At 48.8% G+C, this 24824-nt stretch overlaps 1 protein-coding gene across 2 annotated transcripts in view; it reads right to left on the bottom strand.

Annotated features, from left to right (window-relative positions):
- The window catches only part of CASKIN1 (CASK interacting protein 1), a 149618-nt gene that overhangs the window by 22525 nt on the left and 102269 nt on the right, over positions 1 to 24824 (bottom strand). For both annotated transcript variants that reach the window (XM_087729230.1, XM_087729229.1), the window contains exons 3-10: positions 13283 to 13380; positions 12270 to 12415; positions 11038 to 11133; positions 10154 to 10284; positions 8326 to 8434; positions 8049 to 8157; positions 4006 to 4100; positions 3271 to 3388 (exon numbers count right to left, since the gene is read on the bottom strand). In XM_087729230.1, coding sequence (XP_087585356.1) covers positions 3271 to 3388; positions 4006 to 4100; positions 8049 to 8157; positions 8326 to 8434; positions 10154 to 10284; positions 11038 to 11133; positions 12270 to 12415; positions 13283 to 13380 — 902 coding nt within the window. The remainder of the gene's footprint in view (positions 1 to 3270; positions 3389 to 4005; positions 4101 to 8048; positions 8158 to 8325; positions 8435 to 10153; positions 10285 to 11037; positions 11134 to 12269; positions 12416 to 13282; positions 13381 to 24824) is intronic.

Below are 24824 nucleotides of genomic sequence, written 5' to 3'. Positions count from 1 at the left end.
CCACAATTGATAGAGCTTTCTGTTATGACAGGTAGAGGAAAAAGTATGCTGTGCTCGGAGGAGACTCTCTGGTGGGGGAACTGAACTTCCGGTCAGCTCCAGAATTGAACAGGAGGTTTCTGGTTAGGACCTTTGTGGCTCCCAGTGTTTTCTTTAATGTGGGAAACGGGTTCAAATGGCTCTTTGGGTGTTTAAGTTTGCTGACCCCTGCCCTATGGAAAGGGATGATAATGTTGATTGTACCAGAGGTGGGTTCCTACCAATTTGGACTGATTTGGTCAAATCGGTAGTAACTTGGTGGCTTGGGTGGCTGGAACTGGCAGTGACCCACGCCTCCGAACTGATTCACTCGGCAGCACCATAGGCGGCGCCATCTTGTTTTTACCTTTTGCACATGCGCAGAGCAATTTTTGTTGCACTGCGCACGTGGGGGCGCGGCATGTCCCTGAGTGAACTGGCAGTAGGGGCAACCGGAACTCACCCTCGGATTGTACCTGCAGCATGGCTGCAAAATTGTAAAATCTGGCACACAAAAAACATCTAAGCATTGACAAGCCTTCCCCAATTGATTATGGGGTGATTATCATGATAGCAAAATTATGCCTGCAGCCCGCAGGGGAATCCCTGCTAGCAGAGGACGTGCTCGAAGTCACCGTCTCTTGTGAAACACACTTTGTGAGGTTTAAGGAAACCCCCGGAGTGCCCCTACCTGCCTCCCTTCCTCCTCCCACCTGCCGGCTCTTGAGGATTTAATCTGCCTTCAAAGGAGGCTGGAGCTTACAATATTAATTATATGCGTAACAGGATTCTAACGGAATTTAAATAGGATAATCTACTTCCTTTTTTAACCCAGCACCAAATCTCCAGTTGCAATAAAGCAAAGTATTAGATTTGGGGGGGGGGGGTAATCAAGAGGAGGGGAGAGGTAGAAAAATTAATTACAAAGCATCCAACCTTGTCAAAATAGGACATGAATATCAGCCAGCTCCAGTTAATGGCTGTGGCTACAAGCGGCTGGTTCTTTTTCCTTCAGCTACACAGAGTAAGATGCTGGTGGAAGCCACAGGCTATGGACCACAGGCTACAGAATAAGAGCGTTAGAAGGAACCTTGGAGATCTTCTAGTCCAACCCCCTGCTCAAGCAGGAGATGCTAGACTATTCCAGGCAAGTAATTGGCCAGTCTCTTCTTAAAAGCCTCCTCCTCCTCCTCCTTCACCATCACCATCATCTTCCTTCTTCCTCTTGCAAAAAACAGTCCCACTGCTTTTTTTGAAAAAGCCCCTTTGAGACTCCAGCAAGCAGCCAGAAGAGGGTGCCAGAGAGCTTCCAAAATTTGGAGCCTTCACTGCCCTCTTATTGATGTATGAATTTTGGCAACTCAGATCTAGTAAATCCAGAGGAAGATTTTTTTTTCAACCTTGGCCATTTGACTCCCAGAATCCTCCAGATTGGCTGGGGGATTCTGGCCACTGAAGTTCATACATCTTCAACTGACCAAGGCAGAAAAATGATGCTCTAGAACAGAGCTCTGCTAGCTGGAGAATTCTGGGAGTTGAAGTCCACAAATCTGAAAGTTGCCAAGTTTGGGATTCCCTGCTCTACAAGATTGTAGCTCTCTTTTTCATTTTTTGCGAAATGTAAGGAGCCACAGCCAAGGATGTGAGGCCAGGTTTACACATGGAAACTCCTGGATCCAATTCAAAGACCTGACAAGGACGGATGCTTTGGAAGCAGACGGGGGGGATCCTGGCCAACCCAGTGCTTTCTGGGTATGCTGGAACCAGTGGCATCCCTTCCAGATAGTCTCTCTTTTGGCTCTGGGTCTGCATAATGTTGGGGAGGGATCCTAAGGGAGAATCCTTCCAACCTAGAACTAAGGAGAAACTTCCTAAGAGTGAGAACAATTAACCTGCGGAACAGCTTGCCACAAGAAATTGTGGGTTCTCCATCACTGGAGGTTTTTTTAAGAAGAGACTGGACAACCAATTGTCTGAAATGGTACAAGGTTTCCTGTTTGAGCAGGGGGTTGGACTAGAAGACCTCTAAGGTCCCTCTGTTATTCTCTCTGGCCAAGCTGTCTGGGCACACCTCCAGTCTGTGCTCATATTCAGGAAAGAGGCCTTTGCTCCTGAAACGCTAGAAGCTGCTGCTGCCATTCTCAACCACCTGGGCTGGCTGCCGGTTCACACACCAAGATGGCTTCCAGCTGCCCCCGTTGAAGACCCTTCAGCCCTCAAGAGACGCTCAGGCGTTACTTGATTGCAATGGCTGGAATTGGATAGCCCTGGCTTTCTTTCTTCATTATGTTTTTACTATCTGCTTTGAGGTTACTTTTAACAGGAGTAAAATCAATACAATACAATAGCAGAGTTGGAAGGGACCTTGGAGGTCTTCTAGTCCAATCCCCTGCCTAGACAGGAAACCCTATACCGTTCCAGACAAATGGCTATCCAACATCTTCTTGAAGACTTCCAGTGTTGGGACATTCACAACTTCTGGAGAAAAGTTGTTCCACTGATTAATTGTCCTAACTGTCAGGAAATTTCTCCTCAGTTCTAAGTTGCTTCTCTCCTTGATTAATTTACATCCATTGCTTCTTGTCCTGCCTTCAGATGCTTTGGAAAATAGCTTGACTCCCCCTTCTTTGTGGCAACTCCTGAGATATTGGAAGACTGCTATCCTGTCTCCCCTGGTCATTCTTTTCATTAAACTAGCCATGCCCAGTTCCTGCAACCGTTCTTCATATGTTTTAGTGTCCAGTCCCCGAATCCTTTTTGTTGCTCTTCTCTGCACTCTTTCTAGAGTCTCCACATCTTTTCCACATCATGGCGACCAAAACTGGATGCAGTATTCCAACTGTGGCCTTACCAAGGCATTATAGAATGGTATTAACCCTTCACGTGATCTTGCATGCAGAAGCATACAGTATCTGAGCACCCGCTGAATGCTTCCAGATGTTAGCCAAGCCGCTGTCTGGGGGGTGCAGCAATTCTGCTCCCAATTCTCTCTCATTGTTTGTGGTGAAAACCAAAGAGACAGGATATGGAAGTGGGGAAAGATGTAGATGCTGAGAGGTTCAAGGGAAGACCGGATGCTCCCACCAAACCTAAACTTCCAGGAGGTCTAAAATCCTTATCTGGAAGCCCCCAGTCGAAGCAGAGCAAACGCAGGCAGCCAGAAAGAGAACGAGTGAAAAAACACACAAACAAACTGCCCCTCCACCCCGCCCCCCAAAGAAGTCTGGGAAGCCCCCCGGGAGTGATATTTGCCTGTGCGTTTACTGATGGCTTCGACCAGGGTGGAGGGGAAGTATCCCACGCGGTCGTTGCCTGTCCGGTTGTCGTGGATGCAGCCTTTCCACCGGCCGTCGGCATGCTGCTCCAGGACCTGTGGGCAGGGTGGGGTGGGGGAGGCAAAGACCAGTCAGCGTCCATTTAGAGTCAAGGGAGCAAAGAATGGGCAGGACAGGGTCCCCTGCAAGGGGGGATCAGAAAGCCAAGATGGGGACCGCGAGCTTCAATCAGACAGTGGCCGCCGCCATCTTGGTTTTTCTGCCTCCACGAATGTCTCACTCTGCCAGCAAAAACGCGGCTTCTCTTCTCCTGAACCCAGAGCCACCCCCAATTGCCATTCTTTACTCTGTGTGTGCTGTAGGGCATACGGTTAATACTTATTACGGGTAGTCCTCGAGTTGTGACCATAACAGAGCCTGCCCAACACAGTTGTAACTGGTCATGGAACGCCACAATCTTGCCCAAAAAACGAAGTAAATGTCAGTTTGGGGGAAAACCATCCCCCAAAGCAGTCGTGTATCCCTGGGCATGGCAAAGGGCCACCAGTGGGGGGAAGGGCCCCCTTGGCGCTGGGTAGGGAAAGACTAGATAGGCAGGGTCCCGTCCCCCCCGAAGCCTTCAAGGGAGAGCTGGGCATCTGAAGATGGCAAGGCAGTGTCCAAGGTCATCTTGGCCCAGGAGGGTTCGGACTCTGCGACCACAGCCACTCACCGTGATTATGTCCCCGGTTTTCACATTGAGGCTGGTCAGGTCATAGTTGTTGCAATAATCTTTCATGGCCCTGACCTGCAGGGCGGCCGAAGCGTCTGGGAAGGAAAGAAGGAAAGAGGGAAGGGAGGGAGGGAGAGAGGGAAGGAAGGAAGGAAGGAAGGAAAGAAGGGAGTGAGGGAAGGAAGGAGGACGGAAGGAAGGGAAGGAAGGGAGGAAGGAAGGGAGGGAAGGAGGGAAGGAAGGAGGAAGAGGGAAGAAGGGAGGGGAGGAGGGAAGGAAGGAGGAAGGGAAGGAGGGAGGGAGGGAAGGAGGAAGGGAAGGAGGGAAGGAAGGAAGGAAAGGAGAGATTGTCAAAAATATGGACTACCATAGTGGCACAGTGGTTAGAGTGTAGTTCTGCAGGCTACTTCTGCTGACTGCCAGCTGCCTGCAATTTGGCAGTTTGATTCTCACCAGGCTCAAGGTTGACTCAGCCTACCATCCTTCCGAGGTGGGTAAAATGAGGACCCAGATTGTTGGGGTCAAGAGGCTGACTCTGTAAACCTCTTAAGGGGGGAGGCTGTGTTGTTGCTATTGTTACCTGTACCATCGGCTAGGCCAGGCAGCCCCTGACCTGCTCTGGGCACCCCTTCCCACTGCCAGCCTTGCCCTCTGGGCCTGCTGCCATTCATGCCATCTTCACTTGTGCCTGGAAGGAACATCAAAGCAGGTTCACACTCTCCCATAAATGCCAACCAAGATGGAAGCAGGATGAGCAGGTTAGCAACTCATCCCCCTGGTGCTTTACCATAAAGGGGGGGAAATGGGCACTTGGAATTGAGCCCAGGAGCTCCTGGACAGCCAAACAGCAGCTTCACCCAGTGGGTTGAGCCATCAGGAGTCTAGCTGCCAGGTTCTGTACCAACTTCAGCTTCTCGGTCACCTTCACAGGCAGCCCCTGGCAGAGGGCACTGCAGCTGAGTGCCAATCAAGACTTTTTTTAAAAATATATATTTTTTAAAAACACAAATAATACAAACAGTACATACATAACTGAATACAAAAAAGAAAGACAAAAGAAAAAGGGGAAAAACACATATTACAATGCACCTCCACCTCCTTTATATTTCTTAGATCCATGATGTGAACTTATGGCACACGTGCCAGAGGTGACATGCACAGTCTCTGTGGGCACGCGTGCCATTGCCAGCTGCTCTTCTGATTTAAAAAAGGCTGTTTTGGGGGACTTTGGGGCTGTTTTCAGGTTGAAAAACGGCCTGAAAAGTCCCAAAAACAGGCATGCGCACACCAGCCAGCTGGTCTTGAGGTTTCCAGTGCTCCAGTGCACGCACATGCTCACACATGGATGCGTGTTCCAGTTTGAGCCCAAAAGGTTCGCCATCACTGTCTTAGATATACAATATATTCCAATTGTGCCCTTATACCAGAGGTGGGTTCCTACCAGTTCACACCGATTCAGGCGAACCGGTAGTGGAGATTGCCACTGGGTCACCAAAGCTGGCCACGCCCCCGAACCAGTTCCTCAGTTGCCCATGCGGTTTGCTTGCATGGTTTTTACTCCTTTTTTAATGTCCTACGCATGCACAGAACAATTTTTTGGCAACTGCACACACGTGCATAGCGTGCGTCTGGCACATGCGCTTGCTTCGCTCACATGCGTGTCCAAAGCGAAGAGTGCCGTGAACCAGCAGTAATGCTGGCAAATACCCATACCTGCCTTATCCCCTCCAAAACAACATCTGTTCTTGAGTAGGTTTATTCCCTTTGCCTTCCACCAACACTGGCTCTACAAAATCTCCCCATATTTCATTAGAATTATTTACTTTAAACATCCCTTTTTAAGTTTAATTTCTGTTGTTAATTTATCATGTGTTGCCATACTCCACATTTCATTATACCACTCATTTCTTTGAGAATCCCAATTTCGACCCCAATATTTAGCCCTCACTAATCTAGCTGTCCTTATCAAATTTACAATCGATTCCTTTTTTGTTTCATTTATATCCCGTTTTTCCAGCAGCAACAATAATGCAGTCCTCGGTGACATCTCTAGATTTACATTCAACAGTGCTCTAATTTCTCTAAACACCCTGTCCCATATTTTTGTGCACTATCACAATCCCATCACATATCTTTATATGTTCCAACCTCTTTCTTGCACCTCCAACAAATCTTTGTATATTTATCATCTTTTTTATTTAATTTACGTGGTGTTAGGTACCACCTCCATATCACTTTATATCCATTTTCCTTAACTCTGACCTATTCTTATATACTCTTCTATTCCAAATATTTTTCCAATCATTATCATTTATTTCTCCCAAATCTGATTCCCAAATTAATTTTAAACCTGAGTGCTAATCAAGACTTGAGACTTTCAAGAAGAGATTCGAGTGCCATTTGTCAGAAATGGTGTAGGGTCTCCTGTTTGAGCAGGGGTTGGACTAGATGACCTATAAGGTCCCTTCCCCCTCTGTTAATCAGTTAAAAAAAGACATGAGTGGCCATCACCAGAGGGAATTGAACTAAGTAGGATTGTAAGAGATGCACCGGTCAAAACTGGGCAAAGTGTTTTTTAGTGGTGACTTTGGCCTTTTTCTGAAGGAAGCACCCTGTATTCAAGAGGGTCCTCTTGGGGGTGGGGCACCATGTCCACAGTGACTCCTGGGCAGAGGTCACAAGGTCACCCGATGACCAACAGCTCAATCTCAGCAGGATTCAATCTGAGCTTGTTTCCAGTCTCGAGACACCAGCTCAGGACTTCGACAGGCTCCGGGCTCAGGTGAGGGTGGCCATATACAGATATGTCCTCGGTTTATGGCTACAATTGAGCCCCAAATTTTTGTTGCCCCTTTCTTGAGGGCCAGCAGCCCTCCCAGCAAACTACTACGGATCTCCCAGAACTGCTCCCAGGAGAGGCATAGTTGAACCCCTCAGAGGGCTGAATTCTTATTCTAGGTTAGATTATTTTACTTCTCTCTTACCTCTTCAACTCTATCTATCTATCTATCTATCTATCTATCTATCTATCTATCTATCTATCTATCTATCTATCTATCTATCTATCTATCTATCCCTTCCTCTCTTTCTCTTTCTATCCATCCATCTAATCATCTATCTAATCATATCTCTCTCTCTTTATCCCTTCCTCTCGCTCTCTTTCTATCCATCTACCCATCCATCCATCTAATCATCTCTCTCGTTACCCTATGATAAGAAAGACAGTCAATTTAATAAATAAATAAAATAAATAAATAAATAAACAAATAAATAAATAAAAAATTCAAAGGACACTCCCCAACGTCCTCACCATCCACATATTCCAAAAAACCCAGATTGTGACAAAAAAAACCCATGGCTTGTTATCCTAGGGCTGAAAGGTATCTTGAAGGTCATCTAGTCCAACCCCCTGCCCAAGGCAGGAGCCTTATATCATCCCAGTTATCCAGGCTATTCTTGAAAACCTCCAGTGATGGAGCTTCTACAATCCCAGGAGACAAGTAAAAACCCGCCTACTCCTCCAGCTGTTCCAGAGGTTTTGTCCTCTTCATCCTCTGTCCCTCTGATCAAGGCTGCCCCGGGGTGGGCTCAGGCCTGGCGCTCTGCCTCTGCTCTTCCACCAGCATCACCGTCACTCTCGCGTGTCTTCCCTAAGCTGAGCCAGCAGATGGAGGCAGAGCCATGGGCTTCGTCCCACCATTAGATTTATGGATGTGGGATGGCCTCATTTCCCAGGTGTCGGGAGAGGCACCGCGATGCATGGAAGGCAGGTGTCTCAGGTAGGCTGCTGGACACGGGAGCCCCAGGGAGCTGGCTCTGAGCCAGTTCCTTTTCGCCAGGCAAAGGTGCTTGGGAGGAAAACTGGAAAGCGGGGGGAAACAAACCTTACTGTCTTGAGCAGAAGTGCAAGACAGCAAGAAGTAGCAAGAATGAGGGACACAACAACGTTGTCAGCTGCCCTTGCACGGTCCTCCCGGTTATGAAGGAAAGGGCACCACCAGGTGCTTCTCAGCTCACAGCTGGAGACTCCCACCCGTCCTCACCTCGCAGCATCTGCTTGATCTCCTTGCTGGCTTGCGTGGCCGTGAACTGGTGGACAATGTCCAGGGCAGTCTGGCTGTAGGTATTCCGGATGTGGGCATTGATCCCGCTCTGTAGAAGAGAAGGGGGGGAGGCGAGAGAGGGCTCTGAGTGAAGAGCAGCTGAAGTTGCCCCTGGATGCCAGTCGCCAACAGCCACAGTCGCCAGCGGGTCTGTAGGCCCCTCTGGAAGAATCTATGGGACCCTCCCTGGGAAATGGGGGTGTGGTGGGGGGCTTACATCCAGGAGGAGGCGCACCACGTCCGTCTTGCCACACAGGGCCGCTTCGTGCAAGGCGGTTCCTGCCTTCGTCTGACGGTTAATGTCTATGCCGGCCTGGAGCAAAAGCCTGTAAGAGAGAAAAATAGAAGAAGAGCTGGAAGTAAGACAACGTTCACAGATTAACAGACTTGGAAGCGACCTTGAAGGTCATCTAGTCCAACAGATGGTAGTCCAGTCTCTTCTTGAAAGCTTCCAGTGATGGAGCTCCCACAACTTCTGAAGGCAAGATATTCCATCGAATATAGAATAACAGAGTTGGAAGGGACCTTGTAGGTCATCTAGTCCAACCCCCCCACCAAGCATGACATCCTACACTATTTCTGATAGATGGCAGTCCAATCTCTGCCTGAAAGCTTCCAGTGATGAAGCTCCCACAACTTCTGAAGGCAACTTCTGTTCCATGGGTTGATTGTTCTCACTGTCAGGAAATTTCTTTTTTTTATTTTTATTTTTTTTATTTTATTTTATTTTTTTGTTACATAGACAACATAATCATATAACAATAGAAAAAGAAAGGCAGAGGGGAAAAAAACCCACACACAAAAAGGAAAAAAAAGAAAAACCCCATCATCCCATACAGTATGTCATTTGATTACAGGTGCATCCCTACTACGTTTCCCTCCATACACACACCCCGTATCTCTCTGTTATATATTTAATAGACACCACAATAACCTAGGGTTTAAAAAAAAATGGGGGGGGAAGACCCAAAATAGGGGAAGAAAAAAAAAAGAAAAAAAAATATCATTTCCAGGTTGAATCTCTCTGATGAGTTTCCTTGTCTGGTCTTCGGGTGCTTTGGAGAATAGTTTGACCCCTTCCTCTCTGTGGCAGCCCCTCAAATATTGGAAGACTGCTATTATATTGTGCCTAATTCTTCTTTTCACTAGACCAGCCAAGCCCAAATCCTGCAACCGTTCTTCATATGTTTTAGTCTCCAGGCCTGTGATCATCATGAAGGTGTCCACCATCACATGACTGACATCCCACCATTGTTTTCAGGCCTGGATGGAGGCCAAGAGGGACAGGGCTTTGACCCAGCCATGGCTGCCATCTTGCTTTTTTTTTAACCTCTCCCAGGGGTCCTTGTGTGCAGATGTTCCTCTTTGGACCACCCTCACTGCCTCTGGTTGGTGCAGCCCCCACACACTGTGACCTTCACAGGAAAGGAGGCCTACTCAGCTTGTGTGTTGCGTGCATAAGCACACCAATGTGCCTACCGTCTCTGTCCTAATTTTCCTTTTTATTCGTATCCATTTCATGTATTCAAAAACATGTTTATGCTTATATACCATATTTTTCAGAGTATAAGATGCACCTTTTTCCCTCAAAAAAGAGGGTGAAAATCTGGGTGCGTCTTATACACTGAATACAGTATTTTTAGCCTCCCAAAACCATGCCCCCTTTGCAAAAATGGATGTGCAGAGGGTTTGGGTGGCTTGCAAAGTGCTCATGGGGGTTGGGAGGGCAAAAACAAGCACAAAACAGACCGTTTTTGCCCCCAACCTCATCCCCAGGAGCACTCTACAAGCTTCCCAAAGCCTCTGCATGCCCCCCCCACTTTTTTGTTGCAAAAAATGAGGCATGCAGAAATGAGGGTTTGGGAGGCCTGCAGAGTGCAAAACCTTTTTTTTAAAATCATGGTGCATCTTATAGTCCAAAATATGGTATGTTATCTAACACCTGCTTGATGAAATAAAATGAAATTAAAAATAGAAGGGGCGAACAATCCTCCCCCTCGCTTTGCCCAGCCTCTTCAGGCCTGCATCCTCCCCCGTGCCCTCACCTGATGACATCAATGTGCCCATTCTTGGCAGCCAGGTGCAGTGGGCTGGTCCCGTTTGGGTCAGTGATGTCCCCCGGCTTGGGCTCCAGCAGGGCTGCACACATGTTGCTGTTCAGAAGCAGCTGCACCACCTGACAGAACAAGAAACAGAGGTGGTGCCCAAAAGATTTCCTCCCAAGTGAGATCCGGGTCTTCTCCCCATTCCCCGCCCCCCAGAATGCAGCCAAATCCCCCCACTTCCCACCCAATATAAGGAAGCCTCATCTGGCCGTTTAGCTCCCTTAAGAAAAAGCCCAGGTTTTGCAGAAATCACATCATTTATTCTCAAATTTATTCTCATCAAATGACATAATTCCCTTTGCCACAAACCTTGGTCTTGTGGCAAAGATCCTCCCAGTTCTTAAGCAAGTGGCTGGGGGGGGGGGGATTAAAGGGACATATGACCTCTAAACTGCCAAATCATGAGGGAAATGGCCAAAGAAAGTAGGGAGAGTTCTGGCAAAGAGTGCTGGACTCTTGCGGGGGGAGGGGAGTGAGGTCCTGATGGCCCCACCAGCTTCCACCCAACAGCATCTTTTGCAGAGGGGAATTTCTTGTCTTTTTATGGACACTGAGAGCATTTGCACCAAAGACAAATTCCTTGTGTCAATTACACTTGGCCAATAAAGAATTCTACTCTACTCTACTCTACTCTATCCACTCTACTCCATATTTCTATTCTATTCTACTCTACTCCTTTCTTAGTTCTCTTCTATTCCATTCCATTCTTATTCTGTTTTGTTCTGTTCTGTTCTGTTCTATTCTGTTCTATTGAGGCCCCTTAACTGGGTTTGTGCCCTGTCCTCTTTCACAACTCTCCCCCCACCCCCAAGGATCGGGCTTACCCCAACACGGCCAAACTCGCAGGCCAGGTCCAGAGGAGTCTTCCCACTGTTGTCCAGTATGCAGGGATTGGACTGGTGCTGAAGGAGCATTTCTGACTGGGGGATGGACAGAGAGAGAGAGAGTGTGTGGGAAGCCCAGAGATCCCCCTTTGGCACAAAGCCAACCTGTCAAATGCACCCATTCACTCCACTTGACACCCCCCCTCCGCCCCCAATCACCTCTTCCTCCAAAGAGCAGCCACACCAAGGGGCAAAACGGTGGTGCAACCTGTCAATCAAAGCCCCACCTCCTTTAAATATGTACTACCCACAGGGCACACATGTCAAACAGCTGGGGTGTTTTTAGAGCTGGCAGCAGATTCGGACAGTGAGGAGGTTGGGGAGGAACCTGGGTCAGTCCTGGATTCTGGGGAAGGCTCTGACGAGGCCTCTGTGTCAGAGGCAGAGAGGGGGCCAGGGCCATCTGCCAGTTATCAGCTGCCTTCAGAGTCAGACATCAGTGGGGCAGATGAACAGCTGGAGCCTGTTCCCAAGGTGCGCATGCGCAGAATGGCCAGATGAAGGAAACAGCTAAAGAACAGGGGTCGACTTGGGAAGTAAGGCCACAGGTGGACAGTGAATGGCCCCTCCCAGAGGAAATAAAAGAGGAGCAAAAAGGAGTGGAGTTTGCAGGAGACAATTAGTTCGCTTAATTGGTTCGCGACTCTCGGAGACTCCTTGCCAAGTTCTGCAGATATCGGCCTGGCAGCTCTCCAAGCCAGATAAGATCTGTGACTGTAAATTGTCCCTTGAAAGCCTTTGCTGGATGTGGATGAGCAGAATTCACAGCAAATTAATAAAAGGGGTTTTTGTTGGACAAGGAGTTTACTTCAGGCTCTTGGGAAGCCTCGGGCAGAACAATGTGCCTCTGGGGAAGGAAGACTGTAATGGTATGTGTGAATGGCCATTGGAAACTGGGCGCTGCTGAAGGAACAATTAGATAAGAGACTGCACAGCCTGCAGCTGCCTAGTGGGTAGAGCAAGGGGCTCAGAAAGGAGCCTCCTTGGTTTCTTGAACTTGCAAAGGCGATGGGGTGGAGAGAACCACACTTTCAAACTTGCAAGATTCTGTCACTGCAGCTTTTCTCAACGGTGGCACCTTGAGGATGTGTGAACTTCAATTCCCAGAAGTCCACACATGTGCACTCCGTGGTGCTCCTTGGAGGGAGATTGTGCTTCATGCTGCCTCTTACCACATCGTAGTGTCCGTGCTGGGCTGCCAAGTGCAAAGGGATCTGTCCCTCGTCCGACGGGATGTTGACCGAGGAGCCGGCCTTCAGCACCAGCTTCATGGGTTCCTTCTTCCCTTGCCAGGCAGCGTAGTGTAAGGGTCGCATCCCTGCAGAAGAGGGTAGACATTCAGCAACGGAGAGAGGCAGCAGGTCCTTCTGCCATTTGATGGAACCGCCGTCCCACCAAGCCAAGAGATGGGCCCAGATTACGAATCTATCTGAGAAGGGATAAAGAGCGGTTTTGACCAGCCGTTGCCAGTTATGGAATCAGGTGATTACGCCTGATATTTTGTGTATTTGGTTTTGGCTCCAATCAACAGTGGGGCATCTACCTGTGAAGTTCTTTTAAATGCTCTTGTAATTTAAAAAAAGATGATGACTTTCTTTTTTAAAGTTTTCATTTTTTTTATTTTCATGCAAATAACCACATGTATACCATTACATAACCAACACTATTTTGTATTATTAAATGTTTACATCAATTCATCTTGCCATCAACTCCTAAAAACTATCATTGGGTCTTCTGCTCTCCATACACCATATTTATACCCTACCAATCACTTTCTTACCTCTTCTCCCTCTCTCCTCCCCCCTACCTCCTTTCTTCCCCCCGTTATCCTTCTCTTCTCTACTTTCCCTTCGTCTCTCCTTCTCCTCTCTCCTCTTTCTGCTCCTTCTTTCTCTCCTCCTCTTCCCCTCACCCACCTGATGATGACTTTCAACTGGCCATGTCTGGATGTCCTGGCTGAAGGTCATCTCCTGCTTTCTGGGAGAGAACTACAAACTTGGTTGGTCATCTGGACGCAGGACCCAACCTTTGCCTCGCCACCATCCATCTCTCTCTCTCTCTCTCTCTCTCTCTCTCTCTCTCTCTCTCTCTCTCTCTCTCTCTCTCTCTCTCTCTCTCTCTCTCTCTCTCTCTTTCTCACACACACACACACACACACACACACACACACAGCCTCCATGCTTACCTTTGTTGTCCTTGATATCCACTGCAGCCTGGGCCTCCAGAAGTAGCAGGATGAGCTCTGTGTTGCCGTTGAGGGCGGCGTGGTGCAAGGCGGAGAACCTGTCACGACAGGAGCAAAAGTCACCAAGACCATCCTCCCCTTCCCTTCCCTGGATTCCCTGCGCCCTCAAGCTGATCTCGTCTTAGCAAGACCACACCTGGAATGCTGCATCCAGTTTTGGTCACCACGATAACAGAAGATGTTGAGACTTTGGAAAAAGCATAGAGAAGAGCAACTAGGATGATTAGAGGGCTGGAGACTAAAACCTATGGAGAACGGAATTGGGTTTGGCTAGTCTAGAAAAAAAGAAGAACTGGGGCAACACAATAGAAGTATTCCAGTCTTTGAGGGGCTGCCACAAAGAAGAGGCACTCAACCTATTTTCCAAAGCACCAGAAAGCAGGACAAGGAATAATGGATGGAAACTAATCAAGGAGAGAAGCAACCTGGAATTGAGGAGAACCTTCCTAACAGTGAGGACAATCAATCGGCGGAATGGCTTCTCTTCAGAAGTTGTGGAAGCTGCATCATTGGAGCCTTTCAAGAAGAGACTGGTCAACCCCTTGTCTGGAATGGCATGGAGTCTCCTGCTTCAGCCAGGGGTTGGACTAGAAGACCTCCAAGGTTCCTTTCAGCTCTATTCTGATTCTGATCCAAGTTCTGAACTGCAAAGCTGGACTAAGTACCTCCAGGGTGGCTCCTCTGGCCAGAATTTCTGCAGAAGAATCTACTTTGGAAAGGTCTTTCTCAGCCCTGTTAATCTCATTCCACCTGGAGACTTTTCTTCGTCCTTTTTCCTTTTGGAGTGCTTTCCTCTGTCTTATTAAAACACCTGATAACTCTTTTTATTTTAAAGCCTGGGTTTTTTTTATTTCTGGACGGCTCTCTCCTGTCAGCCTTATACAACTGCTTTATTAGTTTTTAATCCTCGGCTGCATAATGTGCCGCTTGGCACAGAAGGGGGATCTGAAATGAAAACATGCAGAAATAAAATTTAAAAAATAATATTCCCGTCTCTACAACAGCGAGCACAACAACCCCGCTGATTTGCCATGACGACTTCAGGGCACCCTGGGTAGCAACACTGCGGGGAGACGGGTGACTGGCCCAGCTCTCCCTGCAAGGACTCTCCAGGAGGTCCAGCAACCTACTCAAAAGTGAAGGGATGTCCATGCAATAGGTTAGTCCAAAAAATCAAGATGGCAGCCCATGGTCACGTGACCAAAGCTCCTCCCTTTTCCAAATACATCTCAGATGTGACACATGTAAAGTCTCCCCCCCAAGCTCCCCCTGAAGCTCCTGCTTCTCCTTATAACTCTACTCCCCCTCCCAACAGCTTCCCCTTGCCGCCCCTCCCCCGATTCGTCTCTCTTTCTAGTAGGAGAAGCTCCATGTCTTCCCTGCTCCCTTCCTCTTAGCAGCCGCCAGTCTCCTGCCTGACAAATAGAGGAGGGGTCTCCTTCACAGCCAACCTGGAGCCCTTCTTAACAAAATAGCAGAGTCGGAAGGGACCTTGAAGGTCTTCTAGTCCAAACCCCTGTACAAGCAAGAGACCTTACACCCTTTCAGATAAAATGGCAGTCCAGTCTCTTCTTGAAAGCCTCCAAGGTTGAAGCTCCCACAACTTCTGAAGGCAAGCTGTCCAATGATGCATTGTTCCCAATGCCAGAAAATTTCTCCTTAATTCTAGGTTACTTCTCTCCTTGATTAGTTTCCATCTGCTGTTTCAGAAAATAGAATAGAACAGAACAGAAGTAAGAATGGAATGGAGTGGAATGACGTGGAATAGAATAGAATAGAATAGAAAATAGAACAGAATAGAAATAAGAATGGAATGGGATGGAATGGGATAGAACAGAATCTGGAAGGGACCTTGGAGGTCTTCTAGTCCAACCCCCTGCTCAAGCAGGAGACCCTATGCCCATGATGGCAAACCTGTAGCACACATGCTAGAGGTGGCACACAGAGCTGAATCCCCAACAGCTCTTCGATTGTCTAATTTATCAGGCTGGAACTAGAAGCAAGAGAATGCAAAGGTTGCTTCAGTTGGCTCCTCTCCTGCTTGTCCGCAAAGGGGGGGGGGTGTTGGCATCTCCCTAACCTTGCTGGCAGGTGCCTGGCCAACCCTCCAGGTGACCCAGCCCTCCTTCCATCCCTCCCCAGCAGCCAAGGGGAGCTAACACCCCCTTTCTCTGGCACGGCCAGTCCCACCTTCTCCTGACCAAGCAGGACTGTAGGCAGGAGTCTGTTGGCTCCAACAGGGACTGAGCTGGTGATGTGAGCAAGTGCGGAGTCTGCCCAGCTTCTATTGGCTGTTTCCTTCTCCTTGCCTGCGGTGGGTAGCAGCAGTGGTGTTGCAGGGCAGGATGAGGCTCTGACGCTGGGCGTTTATCTCCGCCATCACCACCCCCCAAGCAGATGCCCTGCAGAGCGTCTCAGCAACCAGGTCAGTGGGTCAACTGTTGGCTCTGGCGGAAACCAGAGGAATCTCCTAAATCAGGATTTCCAGACCCCTATCCTTAACCATCACTGCCAAGGGGAGATTTGCCCCACAGGGCAAGCTAGACCTCTGTTCAGCAGGCCTTCTCTTCTGCCAGGGTCAGTCCTACAAGTGGATTTTTTTACAGCCTGGGGGGAAGGAATTTAGGAGGAGGGAGTGTGAGTTGTGCCCTTCCCACTGTCAACCCTGAAGCCGGCCTGGCCAAAGCCATCTTGGAGCTGCAGTGTTGCCATACTGGAGCCGAGGGATAGGGAGGGGGGAGTAGAGGTAGCTGGGGTTTTGTAGCCGAAACAAAATACTTTCCCCTGGGAATCAAGGACATTCTCACACCTGGTCAGAAAGAGAGAGAGGAGGAGTGACGTTACCAAGCAACTGGACAGCACCTTGATTGGACCATGGGACTGAGGAAGGGGGAAAACGTTCACTTTTAGTTAGGTGAAAACTGCGGGAACTTTCAGAGTCAGTTTCCACCCGATCTGTGCCAATATGATTATATCCAATAAAGCTGTTCTTCGAGGAATCTACCTGCCTCAGAGTTTTGCTTGCTGTGGGTGTATTACTTGGAACCCCGAAACCAGCCTCTCCTGTGTGGTCTCTCAATGGAGAGGAGGTTTCCGGCTTCACTGTGACTTCCTTAGTTCCAGATTGATGCAGGCTGCAGGTTCAAAAGCTGCACATGATTTTCATAGGCATTAGACAATGATTCAGTGCGGCGCTTATGCTGCTGAAAGGTCATGCCCCCGCCCGATCATTGGCAGGTAGACACCTACACACATGGTTCAGTGTTCTTTTCAATCTTGGCAGCTTCAGGACTTCAACTCCCAGAATTCTCCAGCCAGCATAACTTCTACAGGAATTGAAGTCCACACATCTTCAACTTGCCACGATGGAGAAACTCTGGGTGACCTTCTTAGCTCACAATTACTTAAATACAGATTTGGGAGTAGTTAGAAAGGCAGAACTGTATGGGCCACTCTGAAATCTCTCTTTTTCAGGGGAGGGACATATAAGATTGATGGGTCAAGAAACCCTGAAGGAAGATAGTTCCAGCCTAGCGACTGCTTACATGGGGTCCAGTTTTGTCGTGGAAGGCATTTGCCTTTTCCATTCCACAAAAACATGCAGAAGAGAGCGAAAAAGAAAACAGATGGTTCATTGCTGCTTCCAGGCCTTCCAACTACTGTATTTTTCGGCTTATAAGATACACCAGAGTATACGACGCACCAAGGTTTTGAAGAGGCAAATTAAAAAGAATAAAGTAGGTGGGTAGATAGAGGGATAGAGAGGGAGAGAAAGAGAGAAATACAATAGGTAGGTAGGTAGGGAGAGAGAGTGAGTAGGTAGGTAGGTAGGTAGATAAAGGGATAGAGAGAGAGAGAGAAATAGAGAGAGTGTGTGTGTCGGTAGGTAGGCACGTAGGTAGAGGGATAGAGAGAGAGAAATAGAAAGAGAGAGAGAGAAATACAGTAGATAGGTAGGGAGAGAGAGTGTGTGTGTAGATATGTAGGAAGAGGGATAGAGAGAGAGAAACAGAGATAGAGAGAAATACAGTAGATAGGTAGGTGTTTCTGCTGGCACAGCACTTGATCAATGTAATTCTCATCAATCAATTAAAGAGCTTTCCAAAAGGAAGAAAAAATGTTTTTGCACTCTTTTGCACTCTGCAAACCTCCCCAAATTTTTTTTTGTGAAAAATGGGCCTGTATTTCCCCCCCAAAAAAGGCATGAATAGCCTTGAGGGGGGGGGCTGCAGCGTGCTCCTGGGGGGAGGCAAAAATGAGCAAAAAACAGCCTGTTTTTCGCAAAAATTGGGCTGTTTTTTCTCAAAAAAATTGCATTCATATAGAGTGCTGCTGGGGGGGGGCTGTTTTTTGCTCATTTCTGCCCTCCCCAGCCCCCAGGAGCTCTTTGAAAGCCTCCATAAGGGTATGCACAGCCATTTTGGTAAAGGGGCAGGGCTTTGAAAGGCAAAAAATGCTGTATTTGGTGTATAAGACGTACCCAGATTTTCAACCTCCTTTTTCAGGAAAAAGGGTGCGTCTTATACTCTGAAAAATACGGTACTTTAGGTTTTTTTATACAAATTAACAGAGTTAGAAGGGATCTTGTAGGTCATCTAGTCCAACCCCCTGCCCAAGCAGGAGATCCTACACCATTTCTGACAGATGGCAGTCCAGTCTCTTTTTGAAAGTCTCCAGTGAGGAAGCTCCCACAACGTCTGAAGGAAACTTCTGGACCAGATAGCGGAGGAATGGTCTTTGTTGTGACTCAGCAATTCTGCTGAGAGCTTTTTTGGGATACAAAATTCAGTGTTGTGATTCAGCAGTTCTGCTGAGAGTTTTTTGGGGATACAAAATTCAGTATGCAGCTGGGGCTTGTGGGAGGAGGTTTGGAGATAAAAGGACAGATGCTGCCATGCCCCAGTCGCTGGAATCAACGTTCCTTCGTGTGTTCCGTGTTTGGTAAAACTAAGGTGACCAGATTTTCAGATTGGAAAAGAGGGACACCCTTGACCGGGGGGGGGGGGGGGGGGGCTTGATTAAAAAAAAATTTTTTTGTCAAAAGGTCACCCCAGGACACTGAAACCAGCATAAATACGAATCTGTTGCCAAACAAAATTTTGATCACGTGACCAAGTGGCTAAGTGTGAAAAATGGTCGCAACGGTCGCTAAGTGTGAAAAATGGTAATCAGTCACTTTTTTCAATGCCATTGTAACTTTGGTCACTAAATGTTTTCCCTCTCCTCGAGACTCCTCACTTCTTCCTTCATTCCTCTTGCTTATCTACCTTCACCTTATCTGTCTTCTGCTCTTTCCCTCTCTTCCTTCCTTCCTCCCTCCTTCCATCCTCTTCTTTCCTCACTCACTCCCTTCCTCCTTTTTTCTCTTCCTTCCTCCTTCCATTCTTTATACAATATAAAATTCAATGAGGGTGAAACACACCAAATCTGGCAAAGCTGCCTTGCACCAACCTGGCCTGCCCATAGAATAGCAGCCACTTTGAGACACATAAACCTGGTCTGAACATATTGCATCACAAAGATTTGCAAAGATCACATTTGCAAAAAGGAACATTTCTTGTAGTAAATACATTTTATAAACAATTTAAAAGTAAAAATCCCCCCAAAATAATAAAAAGGTATTCTATAAATAAAAGAAATCCTTAAAAACCATTGTTAAGTATTACACCAGCAATAATTTATACTGTCACCATTTCAAACTATCATCAGAAATACGAATCTGTTGCCAAACATCAACATTTTGATCGCGTAACCATGAGGATGCCACAATGGTCGCTAAGTGTGAAAATGGTCGCTAAGTGTGAAAAATGGTCATCAGTCACTTTTTTCAATGCCATTGTAACTTTGCTCACTAACCAGCCATGTTCCTGACTTAACAACCACCATGATTCACTTAACGTGGCAATAAAAGGTCGCAAAATGAGGCAAAAATCATTTAACAAACGTCTCCCTTAGCAACAGAAATTGGGGGATCAATCCTGGTCGTAAGTCGAGGATTACCGGTAGCTAATTGCAAAAGGCAACTTTACTTGGAACAGGTGAGATTGTGCCCGGATCCCTTTCATGCCACCATCCCATCCTGTCCATGGGGAGAACTCCACAGGCGGACAAAAGCCCCCAATCCCCTCTCAACCTCCAGCTGCCATCCGCCATAACCACACATGCCCCTCAAAGGCAAAACTCAGGGGGCTGAATTCTACAGGGGGAGGAGTAAGGGGGGGATTTGAGGGGCAGCCCAAAGCACCATCTGTCTAAATTTGCATCAGGCAGGCAGTAACATTTTCATAGACCATGATCAGAGGAGCAGCTGATCCTATGGAGAGACTCCTCCTGCATTCAGTCCCAGGCCTACAAGTGGAAGTACCCCTTCCTTCCTTCCTTCCTCCTTTCACCTTCCTTCCTTCCTTCCTTCCTTCCTTCTTTCCTTCCTTCCTTCCTTCCTTCTCTCCCTCCCTCCCTCTTTCTTCCTTCTAGCCTTCCTTCCTTTCCATTCTTTCTCCTTCCTTCCTTCCTCTTGCCTATCTGCCTTCTGTCTTTCTGCTCTTTAGATCTCTCTTCCTCCTTCCTTCCTCTTTCCATCCTTTCACCAAAAATCAGGATGTTTTATTAGCATCAGCATCATTCTGCTGAAAATGCCAAATTCTGTGGTACTTCTGGATGAGATTTAGAAAATTACAGAGACATGAGGAACCATTATATAATTTCACTTGGCAAAACTCTGATTAAAATAATAGCAACAAAATGTAAGGTTTTTTAATTTTAAAACTCTAGCAAAACATAGATTTATTTCTAGTTTAGTTAATTAATGTCATTATAAAAAGGAATGCAATTGATTAAATAAAAATGACTTTTTCTTTTATTAAGAATACTTATTCTACATTAAACTAGAAAATATTTCATAGGCCCTTCAACAAGTTTGTTACAAATTTTCAGGAATGCATGCATTCTTGAAACTGATACTATGTAATGTTAAAAAGCAGATGGCTAACTAAGTACACTAAAAACCATGTTTAATTATTTGCTACTTGAGGCCAATAGCAATGATGAAGAAATTTCTGTCATCCTCAGTGACAATATTTTTAGGGCCAAAAAATAAAACTGTATATTGGATCTGTTGAATGGAGAAAGGCCTGCCCCCCCTCCCCCAAATGAGACACCTTCCACGATAATAGGAGAGGAGAGCCTGGAGACAGCAATCACAAGGCAGAAAGTAGCTAAGAGAACGGGACGGGGGTTGGGAGAAGGCATGGGACGGGCTCCCAGCAGCGGCTGCTCGGATTTGCCATTTGAGAGAGAGAGAGAGGGAAGGAGGGAGGGAGGGAGGGAGGGGGAGAACATGAGTGTGTGTATCCCTCCTTCCTTCAGCCCAACACTCTTGCTGGCATTCTGGCCAGACGAGAGGGACTGCAGAGGGTCTAGGGCAGCGAGTCATTCAATGGGAAACTTGCCTCTTGGAAGGAATGACCCGGTTTGGCTCCCACTTTCAACAATCGAACAGAGAAGCGAAGAGGCAGGAGAGACGAAGCGGGAGCCAAGCCAGGCTAGAGTGTTGGGCTGAAGGAAGGAGGGATACACACACTCGCGTTCTCCCCCTTCCTCTCTCCCTCTCTCTCTCTCTCTCTCAAATGGCAAATCCGAGCAGCCGCTGCTGGGAGCCCGGTCCCATGCCTTCTCCCAACCCCCGCCCTGTTCTCTTAGCTACTTTCTGCCGTGATTGCTGTCTCCAGGCTCTCCTCTCCTATTATCGTGGAAGGCGTCTCATTGGGGAGGGGGAAGCAAGCCTTTTTCCATTTCAAGGAGCGGCCGCTCCTCCCCCCCACCTCTTAGAAGTCCAGCCAGCTGCCCGCCAAGCTCTCCACGGAGACTCACCCAGAGTTTTCACCGCGATTTGCCTGGTGAGGGGAGGCGGCAGGTTGATGCAGACCAAATCCACAGTATAATAAATACAAGTATAATAAATACTTGTATTTATTATACTTGTATTTACTTCCTCCTCCTTCTCCTCGCTGCGATCTGGATGCCCGACGCACCTTCCTTTCCTCCGTGTTTGGCCCTTTCGCGTGGTGCCTCAAGATTACGAGCAATGCAGGGTTGCTACGTTAAGGGTGCCCAGTCCCAACTGCTGCTGCGGCACCCAATCCCTGCAGCAGTGGCTGGCTCTGCTCCCGGCCGCGGGCCCCTGCCCTGCCGCGTCCAGCGCGTCTTCAACAGCATGACCCGGCATCCCAAGCGGAGTCCCCCCCCCGCCTAGCTGCGTTGCCCACATGCACGGGGATTCAAGGTATCTGGCCAGATTCCTTGAATCCCCGCGGGTGTGGGCAACGCAGCTAGGCGGGCTCTGCTTGGGATGGCCAGGCTACGGAGGGCATAGCCTGGTCATCTCAAGCGAAGCTCCCTCACTCCGCCTAGCTGCGTTGCTTCCCTTCACATCTTTGGAACGGCTTGGCTCCTTTCTTTTTTTTTTTTAGGGCGCCCCTCCGTTGGGAGGAGGTGGAGGATAGGCTCCAACTCTGCCCAGAGAAGGAGCCCGAGTGCTCCGGGGAAACGCGGCAAACAAGCCAGCACTTCAAAGTCATGTTTCGCTGAATGACGGGCGAGTTCTAAACTGCCGCCATGACTTTGAAAGGGCTGGATTGCCTTCTGCGTGGGCCGACATGGAAGGCAAGCGGCAAGCCAGCCCTTCAAACTCATGCTGGCACTTTAGCGTGCCCCTTGGCCGCCATTCAGCGAAATATGTTTCGCTGAATGACGGGCAAGTTCTAAACTGCCGGCATGACTTTGAAAGGGCTGGATTGCCTTCCGCGCGGGCCGACGTGGAAGGCAAGCGGCAAGCCAGCCCTTCAAACTCATGCCGGCACTTTAGCATGCCCCTTGGCCGCCATTCAGCGAAATATGTTTCGCTGAATGACGGGCAAGTTCTAAACTGCCGGCATGACTTTGAAAGGGCTGGATTGCCTTCCGCGCGGGCCGACGTAGAAGGCAAGCAGCAAGCCAGCCCTTCAAACTCATGCCGGCACTTTAGCGTGCCCCTTGGCCGCCATTCAGCGAAATATGTTTCGCTGAATGACGGGCAAGTTCTAAACTGCCGGCATGACTTTGAAAGGGCTGGATTGCCTTCCGCGCGGGCCGATGTGGAAGGCAAACGGCAAGCCAGCCCTTCAAACTCATGCCGGCACTTTAGCATGCCCCTTGGCCGCCATTCAGCGAAATATGTTTCGCTGAATGACGGGCAAGTTCTAAACTGCCGGCATGACTTTGAAAGGGCTGGATTGCCTTCCGCGCAGGCCGACGTGGAAGGCAAGCGGCAAGCCAACACTTCAAAGTCGTGCCGGCAGGCAGGGCTGGAGCGAGCGAGCGAGCGTGCTCCGTCCTGGTGGGTGCATGAGCGGAGCACTTTTCCAGCGCTCCTGTGCCTGGAGAGCTCCCTCTGCATATGAGCCCGGGATCCGCCGTTTGCGCTCCCTTGCTCTGCCTCGCCACCCGCCTTCCCTATCTAGGGACTCCTCCAGCAGAAATAGCAGAGTCGCGTCGAGCGCCGCTCTGCCTTTCTCTGCGCTCTTCCCGCCCAGACGCCCAGAGCCTCCCAGCCCGCCCGGCCCGGGGTGAGTCAGCTGCAGTGCAGCGGGCGGCGATCCCGCCACCCCCCCCCGCTCACTCGCCCCGCCCGTCACTTACTCTGAGTTCGGAGAAGAAGCGGCGGCCCCAGGTGGCACTTTTCCCAGAGGTTTTCCCACAGCTTGTCCGGAAGTGGAGCTGGAAAGGCGAGCTTGCTCCCCACTCACTCGCTACGCTACCCCGCCCATGCGAGCGGCAACGGATGGGCGGGGGACTCATGCGGCATGCTAAGCGGACTCCAGCCAATCAGTGAGCTGGCTGGGATGGAAAACTTTAAGCACGCCGTGTTTTCCATCCCAGCCAGCTCACTGATTGGCTGGAGTCCAGGCCAATCCAATCAGTGAGCGGCAGGCTGGGCTGGCTTAAATTTGTAGGTAGGTAGGATAGAGAACAGAATGATGAGCCAGCCCAGCAAGCTAGCAGCTCATGGGCGGGAGCTGCGAGCGCCAAAAAAAGCGTGCTTTTTAAAAAAGCGTGCGGGACGCGGGAAAATGCATTAAAAAGCGGGGTGTCCCGCCAAAAGCGGGACGTCTGGTCACCTTAGTAAAACATTGTGTGATTACTAATCGTGATTTATGCCTATTACACTTGGAAAAGTGCTTTGGTGTTTCATGTAAACCTGATCTGTGAAGACTGTGGAAGAACTGCTGCGTTTGTAAGAGCTTTTGTTTTGAACTCTTATCGGAGAGTTATGTTTATGTTATTTCTGGGCTCGAAGCCAGCTTGAACTGTAAACTGATAAAGAGAAAAGTCCTTTTTTAGTTTGCCTGCCTGTGTTTGTTAACAAGTCGTGAAGTGGGGGTCAGAACAGGTCTTTGTGCCCAACTTACATCCTGCATATGCACAGATGAAGCTTCACTCACTCACCCTCTGCTTGTGCAGCCCGGTTCCTAACAGAACCTGGACCGATTCTGGGCCACAGCCTCGGGATTGGGGGCCCCGGTTCTAGAGAGAAGCACACAAGAGTCCTGCACTCCTCACCATGTTCCCTTGCAAGGGGGAGCAAGGGGGGAAGCCCGTGCATTCCCTGTTCAGGCAGAGGCAGTCAGGAGTGGCGTCTTCCCATCCCGGCATTCTCAATACCACTCGAGCATAAGAGGAGATTTTATTCCCCCTTGGGATGGACAGTTTTCAGTGGTGGCCATTTTGTGCATTCAGCTCCTGGCTGGCCGCATTGATCGAGGGGCTTCCAGGACAACTGCTCTGGCCTCAGTAAGAGCCAAGGACTGAAGGAGAGCTCACGCGAGACCTGCCAAAGCCCACCACCCTATTTCCCACTGCAGGTAGTCCCTGACCAGAGGTAGGCTTCAAAAATTTTACTACTGTTTCTGTGGGTGTGGCTAGATGGAGGAGGCATGTGACTGAGTGGGTGTGGCCAACTTCACATCTCTCACACCCACTCAGTCACATGACCTCCCCCCTCTCTAAGCCATGCCCACCAAAACGGTGGCAAAAAGTTTCGACAGGGAGGGCGGGGGCCTCCAGCCTCACCGGAGCTAAGGGAACGCCTGCAAACTACTCAGTAAGAAAAAAAAGTTTTTCTCTCCCTGGCCCCCAGAAATACTCTGCAGGCTTCAGCAGGGCTGGGGGAAGACAGAAATGCCCCAGTTTGTGTGAAAAACGACACATCTCTGGGACTGGCATTCACACACCATTAAAAAAAGGGAGGATTACATTTTTTCAATGAAGATTGTTCTGCGCATGTGCAGAACAGAAAATAAAGATGGCGGTGCCCAGGATAGAACCAGTAGGGTCACGTGTCCGGCCGAGTTACTACCTCTTCTTTTAAATAACGAGGCGAGAGTCGTCTTTCAACAGTAACGGTTTATTATGAACAGATCTGTTAACTTGGAGAATTCAGAACGCG

Source organism: Thamnophis sirtalis, unplaced genomic scaffold (genome assembly GCF_051295495.1).
Source record: "Thamnophis sirtalis isolate CommonGarterSnake01/CBP01778 unplaced genomic scaffold, rThaSir2_p1.2 scaffold_14, whole genome shotgun sequence".
In the NCBI taxonomy this organism is placed as follows: Eukaryota; Metazoa; Chordata; class Lepidosauria; order Squamata; family Natricidae; genus Thamnophis; species Thamnophis sirtalis.
The sequence above is the reverse complement of the archived record's forward strand: the minus strand, read 5'-3'. Positions and strand labels throughout refer to the sequence as shown.